The following is a 10,792-nucleotide window of genomic DNA, read 5'->3' on the forward strand; positions in this document are numbered from 1 at the left end:
ACTCAAATTATGACGTCAGTGATCTTCAGGTCAGTAAGTTCCCGAATTCCTGGGTTGGAATTTCGAGTTGGATGACCGTTCAAAGCGATTTTTCCCAAATTCCCAGTTGTCTTGAACGCACTGAAGTCAGAGACTTCTGAGTTTCAAGTTGATTTGAACACGACATGAGCTGGCTTCCTTTCCTGGCTGATGTTACAGACTGACTGCTGACAGAGAGGAAGAGGTGTGGTTTTATACAAGACCACATGTTGTTCTTAGCCTGATCGAAGAAAAATAAACAGTGGTGTGAAGAAGGTAACGTAGAAACAATAGTGGATCAATATATTATTAATCAGTTTTATTCTTGTCTTGTAGATGGTTCAAAGGATGCCATGTATGGGAAGACAGGAACAGGTGTGTTTATTCCTGAGTTCGATGTTAATCTATGCAAGACACTAACACATGATTTATCTGTATATTCAACAGAAATGGCTGCGATAATTGTTGGATTCCAATGGGTAGAGGAGGTGCAACCAAGAGGAGTAGTAATATGTTGGGACTCTGCATCAGTTTTGTGTAGTTTACGATCTGGAAAGTCAGAACGTGAGGATTTATGCTTAGAAATAACGATGCTAGACTCCCGAGTGGTGCAGCAGTCTAAGGCACTGCATGAGGCGTCATTACAGACCCGGGTTCGATCTCAGGCTGTGTCACAACCGGCCGTGACCGGGAGTCCCATAGGGAAGCGTACAATTGGCCCAGCGTAGTCCGGGTTAGGGGAGGGTTTGGCCAGGGGGGCGGGGGCTTTAATGGGCTCATTGCACTCTAGCAACTTCTTGTGGTGGTCCAGAGCGCCTGCAGGCTGACTTCAGTCGTCAGTTGAACAGTGTTCCCTCCTCCACATTGATGCAGCTGGCTTCCGGGTTGAGTGGGCGGGTGTTAAGAACCGTAGTTTGGCGGGTCATGTTTTCGGAGGACGCATGACTTGACCTTCGCCTCTCCCGAGCAAGGTTGGGGAGTTGCAGTGATGGGACAAGATCGTAAATGGATCGCAATTGGATAATCATGAAATTGGGGAGAAAAAGGTGGTAATATACACTGCTCAAAAAAATAAAGGGAACATTAAAATAACACATCCTAGATCTGAATGAATGAAATATTCTTATTAAATACTTTTTTCTTTACATAGTTGAATGTGCTGACAACAAAATCACACAAAAATTATCAATGGAAATCAAATTTATCAACCCATGGAGGTCTGGATTTGGAGTCACACTCAAAATTAAAGTGGAAAACCACATTACAGGCTGATCCAACTTTGATGTAATGTCCTTAAAACAAGTCAAAATGAGGCTCAGAAGTGTGTGTGGCCTACACGTGCCTGTATGACCTCCCTACAACGCCTGGGCATGCTCCTGATGAGGTGGCGGATGGTCTCCTGAGGGATCTCCTCCCAGACCTGGACAGTCTGTGGTGCAACGTGGCGTTGGTGGATGGAGCGAGACATGATGTCCCAGATGTGCTCAAATGGATTCAGGTCTGGGGAACGGGCAGGCCAGTCCATAGCATCAATGCCTTCCTCTTGCAGGAACTGCTGACACACTCCAGCCACATGAGGTCTAGCATTGTCTTGCATTAGTAGGAACCCAGGGCCAACCGCACCAGCATATGGTCTCACAAGGGGTCTGAGGATCTCATCTCGGTACCTAATGGCAGTCAGGCTACCTCTGGCGGGCACATGGAGGGCTGTGCGGCCCCCCAAAGAAATGCCACCCCACACCATGACTGACCCACCGCCAAACCGGTCATTCTGGAGGATGTTACAGGCAGCAGAACGTTCTCCACGGCGTCTCCAGACTGTCATGTCTGTCACGTGCTCAGTGTGAACCTGCTTTCATCTGTGAATAGCACAGGGCGCCAGTGACGAATTTGTCAATCTTGGTGTTCTCTGGCAAATGCCAAACGTCCTGCACGGTGTTGGGCTGTAAGCACAACCCCCACCTGTGGACGTCGGGCCCTCATACCACCCTCATGAAGTCTGTTTCTGACCATTTGAGCAGACACATGCACATTTGTGGCCTGCTGGAGGTCATTTTGCAGGGCTCTGGCAGTGCTCCTCCTGCTCCTCCTTGCACAAAGGCGGAGGTAGCGGTCCTGCTGCTGGGTTGTTGCACTCCTACGGCCTCCTCCACGTCTCCTGATGTACTGGCCTGTCTCCTGGTAGCGCCTCCATGCTCTGGACACTACGATGACAGACACAGCAAACCTTCTTGCCACAGCTCGCATTGATGTGCCATCCTGGAGCTGCCCTACCTGAGCCACTTGTGTGGGTTGTAGACTCCGTCTCATGCTACCACTAGAGTGAAAGCACTGCCAGCATTCAAAAGTGACCAAAACATCAGCCAGGAAGCATAGGAACTGAGAAGTGGTCTGTGGTCACCACCTGCAGAACAACTCCTTTATTCGGGGTGTCTTGCTAATTGCCTATAATTTCCACCTGTTGTCTATTCCATTTGCACAACAGCATGTGAAATGTATTGTCAATCCGTGTTGCTTCCTAAGTGGACAGCTTGATTTCACAGAAGTGTGATTGACTTGGAGTTACATTGTGTTGTTTAAGTGTTCCCTTTATTTTTTTGTGTATATATATATATATATATATATGATGCTGTTGTTGGGCTTACAAAGAAATTGTATTTAAATTCAGTTTTGTTGGATTCCAGCTCATACAGGAATTTATGGAAATTATATAGTAGATATAATAGCAAAAAAAAGCTGTGAAAAATAATATTGTGGATATACAGGTGCAGTTTGGTAGAGGGGAAATTAAAACATTGATTCTGAAAAATGGGTTAGATTGCTGGCAGAGACCCTGGGATGAAAGTTGTAAAGGCAGACATTTTTATAGTACAAGGAAATCTGTACGGGAGATAGTGTCATATAATGGAAGGAAGTTATGCTAGGGCATACAGGGTTGAATAACTCTTTGAAATTGATAGGGAAACATGGTACTGGAAGGTGTAATGGCTGTATGGTAGAGGAAACAGTTGAACATATATTATTTTGTGGAATGTATGTTGAACGGGAGAGGTCGTTTGACAGGGTCAGAGAGGTTGGACGGGATAGGGGAGTGGGTGATATTTTGGGTGGTGGTGATGGGAGTAGCCAGGTTTGTAGGGAATTATTTTATTTTATTAGAAATTCAGGGTTAGTTAAGAGAATATAGTGATATAGATAGGTCGTGACTGACCTCACACTCCAGGTGGATGTGTATGCACCTGTCAGTTGGTTGCGATTTGCCAATAAAATGAAGAAGAGATGCCCAACTCGGTGGAAAGATGGGACACAGCCGGTTAAATAAGACTTTAAATGTGATAGGAAAGCGTGATTATTGCCAGAAAAAAAGAGACCGTGGAGTATGTATTGCTACAGTTTGGGCAGTATCCGCGGGGAAGAGAGAACCTGTGTCTGTGATCCCTTCTTCTGTTGCTATGCATGTAGCGCCCATGGTTACTCTTGTGGATCAGTTTTGTACCCACAATGCACCATTTTCCACTGGAAGATGGTTTCTTGAGGTATTTAACTAGCCAGCTAACTTCACTTACAACGATTATTATCCTTTTAAAAAAATAGAAATCCATTAATATTTTAAGATGCATTAGGGATTTAGCTACTTTGTTCAAATATACAAAGAAACAGCAAATTATTGGTCCTTCAACACTTTGCTCGCTAGTGACGATTTGTGTAAGTTAGCTAGCTAACTTAGCTGCTAGCTAGCGAACGTTGAGTAGATCATCATATAGCTACGCAATGCAATAATGTAACAACGTGTTTGTCACAGGTCTTTAAATAGAAGTTAACATACAATGGAGAAGGAGCAGCGCAGCAGTGTTGTTTTTAACGCATCCAAGAGAGAACTGTTCACTGCCAACAATGGTTACAAGTCCCTGCAGAAGAGACTCAGGGCACAATGGAAGATTCAGAGGTAAGTTAACGTTAGGAAGTTAGTTAGCTGACTATATTGTTTGCTGTAACTACATAAGAACAATGCATTGTAGTCACGTATTTGTCATCATAATAAGGTTACTTACTCATATATGTGGTTTTATGTTTGTTCCTGCACAGCATGAAAGAGGAGCTCTCCTTGGAGAAGTTGAATGGTGTGAAGTTGTGGATTACTGCTGGCCCCAGGGAAAAGTTCACTGCAGCTGAGGTGTGTTGCTGGTCAGTTGTAGGAGGTCAAATGACATGCCATTTGGATGGAGTTTTGGGCAGAGTAATCAGGATATTCAAAGAATAGATTTTAGTTTCATATCAAAGTTTGATGTGTCCCTGCATTGCAATTCTGCAGCAACACATTCCACTAATATAGAACATTTTTCTGCCAACCTAAACACTGTATGTTGGTTGCTTTATGTTTTGAGTCAGACATTGATTCGCCCTCTCTTGTTCAGTTGGAGGTCCTGAAGCAGTACCTGGATGGGGGAGGAGATGTCCTTGTGATGCTGGGTGAAGGAGGGGAGATGAAGTATGACACCAATATCAACTTCCTCCTTGAGGAGTTTGGGATAATGGTCAACAATGGTGAGGATCATATGAGAATAGACCTTGTGACTCCGATTGTGGTCATCCAGATATTTCACTGTCAGAGTTTTATTGATGATGAGTGTTTTGTCTTCATTCTCTGTTTTACTGTAGATGCTGTCGTGAGGAATGTTTACTACAAGTATTTCCATCCAAAAGAAGCACTTGTGTCCAATGGTGTTCTGAACAGGTTAGTTGATTAACCATTTAGACATTTGGATATTTGGTGTGTCCCAAAGTAATAGTGCTTTTATCATTGCTTTCTTGTCAATGCCAATTAAGTAAATGTAGCAGAAAAGGATAATGGGGTTGATACTTTCACAAGCTATGAGACACATGCATTGTTGCGCTACTGTACAAGCATCTCGCTTTTAATCCTTTAGAGAGATCAGTCGGGCTGCAGGCAAAGTGGTGACAGGGATCATCGAAGATGAAAGTGTCGGGAACAATGCACAGTAGGTCTTCTCGGTTTTCATGTCATCATTGCCAAGTGTATGTTTATAACTGTCAACACTCACCAGACAACAGAAATATTATCCCAATTTCATGTTTAATCATATCATATGCCAAACATAAACAAACAGGCAGATTTGCCAAAAGCGGTTGGCCCTTGTTAAACAAGTAAACCAATGAGTGAAACAGTGATTGCAGTTTGGCTTGTCCAGTGCCCCCCTGGTAAAAAAATTCAACCTCTATTCTTAATGTGTACTTGAACAGGGCCCTCACATTTGTGTACCCGTATGGAGCGACACTGAGCGTGATGAAGCCTGCTGTGGCTGTTCTCTCCACTGGGTCCGTCTGCTTCCCCCTCAACAGGCCTGTCCTCGCCTTCTATCAGGTCAAGGTGAGGAGCTCCCGTTGACCTCCTGCCAACACAATACAACATGATCATGCGTTGTTTTTCAAAGATACAGTATGTCAGTTATTTACTAGTTGTGTCAATTGTTATTTTTTTTGTAATTTAGGAGGCAGGCAAACTGGCAGTGATGGGGTCCTGTCACATGTTCAGTGACCAGTACCTGGACAAAGAGGAGAACAGTAAAATAATGGTGAGTGGAGTGTCTGTCTATAAACACTCAGATTTGTCACGTTTGAGAGCCAATAATGTAGGCTCTTTTACCCTTTTCACACGATCATGCCAACCCAACTGCAATGTGTTGGTTTAGAGATTTTTGTCCTTTCCAGAATGGTTCCAGCAACTATGATGGGTGCATAAACAGGCCAGGGCAGTACAGCATGGCTGTGCATATCTTTGCTCAGCTCAGTTGTGTGAAAAGGGTATTTGACGACTTCCTGATGGGAGGCTTGTTAACGTCTTCACAGTAACACAAGAATAGTTGTGAGAGTGTGATCCATATAGCACTGCAATGGTAATGGTTGGTGATCCCCTACTTACTCCATTCAGTTGTAATGTGCCCTTTCTCTTTTTGTTATACAGGATGTCGTTTTCCAGTGGCTCATGGGTGATAACATTATTCTGAACCAGATAGATGCAGAGGACCCCGAGGTGAGAAGCCAAGGCATGTTTTAGGATCTGCAGTTTTACCTTTGAGTCCTAGAAGTGACACTTCACGTTCTGTTTGGCTCAGATCACAGATTACACCATGCTGCCAGACACAGGCTGCCTGTCTGAGCGACTGCGAGTATGCTTGCAAGAGGGAGAGGAAAATCCAAGAGACTTTACCTCCCTGTTTGACATGTCTCTACTTAAACTATCAACAAACACGTTGCCCCAAGTCATCAGGTGAGAACACATACTGCTTTATAAATTGGAGACATCAGTTTTCACTACAGTAGGCCATAGTGGAAGTGGGTACAGGCTGTTTTGTCTTCCATGCCTGCATGTTTAAATCATAAATAAAATAAAATTGTATTGGTAATGTACACATCATTTACAGATGTTATCACAGGTGCAGGAAAATGCTAATGTTTGTAGCTCCAACAGTGCAGTAATACCTAATAATACACACACATCCAAAAATAAAATAAAGGAATTAAGAAATATCAGAACGAGCAATGTCAGAGTCCGGAATAGAAATGTATATGATGGTGTGTATAGACAGTAGATGAATAGAAAAGGTATGTACAGCAGTAGTTAAATACGATGAGCCTTGACTGGAATACAGTAGATACGTAAGAAGTGGGTGAAACAGTATGTAAACATTATTATAGTAACCAGTGTTCAATTACTATGTACATAGGCCAGCAGTCTTTAAGGTGCAGGGTTGAGTACCCGGGTGGTAGCCGGCAAGTAACAGTAACTAAGTTTAGGGTAATGGGCGGAGGACGGCTAGTGGTGACTATTTAACAGTCTGATGTCCTGGAGATAGAAGCTGTTTTTCAGTGTCTCTGCCCCAACTTTGATTCACCTGTACTGTCTCTGCTTTCTAGATGGTAGCGGGGTGAACAGGTCGTGACTCGGGTGGCTGAGGTCCTTGATCTTACGGTATGTTTGTTGACAATGTGTTTGACTTGTCCTCCTGCAGTTCCTACAAGCAGATGAATGTCAAACACGAGCCTCTCCAGCTGATCACACCTCAGTTTGAGACTCCCCTTCCACAGCTGGAGCCTGCTGTAAGTTTCCCCTCAGCACCCCTCACTAGCTCTACACAATCTCCTCTAGCTCAACCATTGTGTGGGTTCTATACACTCAACTGAGAATGGCATGTGCATTAGTGATTGTATTCAAATCGAGCTTATTGACTGGGATTTAGTGATGCGACTATACACACTTGATCATTGTAGAAAATGACCAATTTGCCATCCCTCCAAGATCTGTCTGTTTTCTCCTATGGGTTGCTTTGAGCAGGTCTTCCCGCCTGCCTTCAGGGATCTGCCTCCCCCCATGCTTGACCTCTTTGACCTGGATGAAACCTTCTCTTCTGAGAAGGTGCGTTTGGCACAGCTCTCCAACAAATGTAAGTGTTGAACCGTCATACTACATCCTACTATTTTGTTAGCTGATCTCCGACAATGTCAGTGTTAACCCCAGGTCTTATTTGACTTAATGACGTTGTTGTTCTTCCTGCAGGCACAGACGATGATCTAGAGTTCTACGTGAGGAAGTGTGGGGACATCTTGGGGGTGACGGGGAAGTTGGATAAAGATCAGAGGGATGCCAAACACATCCTGGAGCACATCTTCTTCCAGGTCGTGGAGTTCAAGAAGCTCAATCAGGTGAGCCATATGAACATCAGACCCTTTGTTATATGCACACAAGGTTAGTTGATCTAGGCAATGATTGACATTAATTAGTAATTTATGTCATTAAAATTATCTCTCCCATACAGGAACATGATCTTGACACAGAGACCAGGTTTTCCCCGTTCTGAGGAATTGCAACCAATGAGGTTGCAATTTGATGTATTTTTCATGGGCTTGTATATACCTACATTCAATCTAGATGTATCCATATTGTTTTTCCAGTAACTACAAGAATGTAACTCCCTAGCCTTTCAACAGAATCTATATAGTTGATTAGATTAATGTACTAAATCTGACAAGTGAAATTAATATTGTATATGGCTTTCCATATCTGATTGATTACTTGTGGTAAAGGATGACACATTTTGGCATTTACTGTGTAAAGTGTTCCATCATTTCCTCAATACATGGTTGATTTAATCAATTAAAAAAAAATGTATTTACTATAATAGATTGTAAAATATACATTTTCTTCAGACTGGCATCTTCTTGTGTCCCTTTGTCTGTAAAAGTGAAATTAGAGAACATGTCAATATACCAGCCATTAAACAACCACGGGAGTCTTAGTTGCCCAGCCATAAAACAAATATATACACTTTTAATTAGGAAATAGCATGCCAAAGTGTGGTCCATTTTCACCAAAATGACTTTTTGCTGGCCAAGACACAGCAGCAGTTACCGAGCCTGAGAACCTTACCTCAATTGTTCAGTATAGCATTGTCACATGACCACTTTGGCTTGCTCAGTCTTACCAGCACTGGCTAGCTACTCATCCATGTTTTTGGGTAAATTATTGAAAGGTTGCCTAATTATGCAGCTTGTATTTAATCTGCTAGTTGATGAGCAACTTCACCAACAAAGCAACTGCCAACAGCAATGATGGGAGGGGGCAGTGGCGTGTATTCATGGAGCTAAGGGAAGTCAGGCTTCCCCCAAAAAATTCACCAATAAAAACATGATGTATCTTTCTTCTCTCTGTGTTTCATAATTTCCTTTCAATTCGCAAGAGGCTGAATGTATCTTACAGGAGAAAGCGAAACAACGCCCCTCTGACTCTCTACGTGTAGGCCATCTATCTGATGCTGTTTGGTCCAAACGAGTATGACATTGTTACCACCCGTAGCATTGAATGGAGCATTTGGCCAACCTTGATTTTTAAAAAAGTATTAAAAAAAAGCATAAAAATTAGCCAATCAGCGTTGAGCAAGCTCAACTGAATGGTCCTGGCCCACCAAAAAAAAAGTGTCAACGGAAGCCAGTTTGGATTTTGGCGTCACTCCTATCAAATTGCATTGAGGGCATATGTCATTGACAGAAACAACTTGAATTGTTGCCTGTCGTTGTCCTTTGGTAGCTAGCTAGCTAAAGTTGGCCTCTTCCTAAATTAGCAATGGTTGGAGATGGGGATTTGAACTTGTGGTTTTACTTAATTACCCTTACTGGCCAATTATTATAACAGCGATTCTAATTCATCCATTATTGTGCCCCTGGCCTGCGAGGATGGAAGTTCAATATGTAGTTAGCTGTTGGGCTAATGTTAACTAAATAATGTTGCTCATGAATGGAAGTTAGACTAGCGAGCAAGCATTTTAGCCAGGTAGTCTAGGACAACAAAAAATAAAAGCTTGTACTGTATGAGTGCTCGACCGTTTAACATGAAAGAGAGGAGGATGGCGTTGGAGTTTCGAGTTGACATATTTTTTTACACGAACGCACACATATAAACACACATACATCAGAACCATGGACATATTTAGCTTATGTTGGACTAAATTGTTTTTGGTATGTTTTAGTATATTCACTGTATTAGACTAAGCAGAGGGAGGAGGTCAGAGACCTGGCCGGGTGGTGCCAGAATAACAACCTATCCCTCAACGTAACCAAGACTAAGATGATTGTGGACTACAGGAAAAAGAGCACCGAGCACGCCCCCATTCTCATCAACGGGGCTGTAGTGGAGCAGGTTGAGAGCTTCAAATTCCTTGGTATCCACATCAACAACAAACTGGAATGGTCCAAACACACCAAGACAGTCGTGAAGAAGGCACGACAAAGCCTATTCCCCCTCAGGAAACTAAAAAGATTTGGCATGGGTCTTGAGATCCTCAAAAGGTTCTACAGCTGCAACATCAAGAGCATCCTGACCGGTTGCATCACTGCCTGGTACAGCAATTGCTCGGCCTCCGACCGCAAGGCACTTCAGAGGGTAGTGCGTACGGCCCAGTACATCACTGGGGCAAAGCAGCCTGCCATCTAGGACCTCTACACCAGGCGGTGTCAGAGGAAGGCCTTAAAAATTGTCAAAGACCCCAGCCACAGACTGTTCTCTCTACTACTGCATGGCAAGCGGTACCGGAGTGCCAAGTGTAGGACAAAAAGGCTTCTCAACAGTTTTTACCCCCAAGCCATAAGACTCCTGAACAGGTAACCAAATGGTTACCCGGACTATTTGCATTGTGTGCCTCCCCCCTCCCAACCCTTCTTTTAGCTGCTGCTACTCTCTGTTTATTATATATGCATAGTGACTTTAACTACATTCATGTACATACTACCTCAATTGGCCCGACCAACCAGTGCTCCCGCACATTGGCTAACCGGGCTATATGCATTGTGTCCCGCCAACCCCTTTTTACGCTACTGCTACTCTCTGTTCATCATATATGCATTGTCACTTTAACCATACCTACATGTACATACTACCTCAATAAGCCTGACTAACAGGTGTCTGTATATAGCCTGGTTGCTATTATTTTCGAATGTCTTTTTACTGTTTTTTTCCTTCTCTTTAATTACCGACACATACCTTTTTTTGCACTATTGGTTAGAGTTAGAGTCTGTAAGTAAGCATTTCACCTGTTGTATTCGGCGCACGTGACAAATAAACTTTGATTTGATTATGTTGAAATCGAAATTGTGCTGGAATAGTGGCGGCAGATCCTGTTTTCTTTGCGACTTGCGGCAACTCTGTGGTTCTAAATCAATAGTTGTGTGGTGTTCCGAAAAATCTGGAAACTTTTGACTAAAC

General features: G+C 43.2%; 1 protein-coding gene across 2 annotated transcripts; it reads left to right on the forward strand.

The window, feature by feature from the left end:
- Positions 1-3,512: 3,512 nt before the first annotated feature.
- Positions 3,513-8,739, forward strand: LOC139414250 (intraflagellar transport protein 52 homolog). 2 transcript variants are annotated; one of them, XM_071162150.1, is made up of 14 exons: positions 3,513-3,554; positions 3,821-3,964; positions 4,105-4,192; positions 4,434-4,563; positions 4,678-4,753; positions 4,947-5,018; positions 5,281-5,407; positions 5,529-5,612; positions 6,002-6,070; positions 6,153-6,307; positions 7,050-7,137; positions 7,373-7,481; positions 7,595-7,740; positions 7,854-8,739. In XM_071162150.1, the coding sequence occupies exons 2-14, from the start codon at positions 3,846-3,848 to the stop codon at positions 7,893-7,895; spliced, it is 1,305 nt and encodes a 434-aa protein (XP_071018251.1). In that variant the 5' UTR covers positions 3,513-3,554; positions 3,821-3,845; the 3' UTR covers positions 7,896-8,739. The 2 variants fall into 2 exon arrangements, with proteins under 2 accessions (XP_071018251.1, XP_071018252.1); XM_071162151.1 differs by lacking the exon at positions 3,513-3,554 and adding an exon at positions 3,677-3,723.
- Positions 8,740-10,792: the final 2,053 nt, after the last annotated feature.

Source organism: Oncorhynchus clarkii, chromosome 7 (assembly GCF_045791955.1).
Source record: "Oncorhynchus clarkii lewisi isolate Uvic-CL-2024 chromosome 7, UVic_Ocla_1.0, whole genome shotgun sequence".
Taxonomy (NCBI): Eukaryota; Metazoa; Chordata; class Actinopteri; order Salmoniformes; family Salmonidae; genus Oncorhynchus; species Oncorhynchus clarkii.

Excerpts from the sequence above, each read along its gene's own strand:
- LOC139414250 (XM_071162150.1), top strand. The coding sequence starts at position 3,846 with ATGGAGAAGGAGCAGCGCAGCAGTGTTGTTTTTAACGCATCCAAGAGA. Across the intron at positions 6,071-6,152 it reads TAGATGCAGAGGACCCCGAG|ATCACAGATTACACCATGCT; the intron begins GTGAGAAGCCAA and ends TGTTTGGCTCAG. Across the intron at positions 7,741-7,853 it reads AGTTCAAGAAGCTCAATCAG|GAACATGATCTTGACACAGA; the intron begins GTGAGCCATATG and ends TCTCCCATACAG.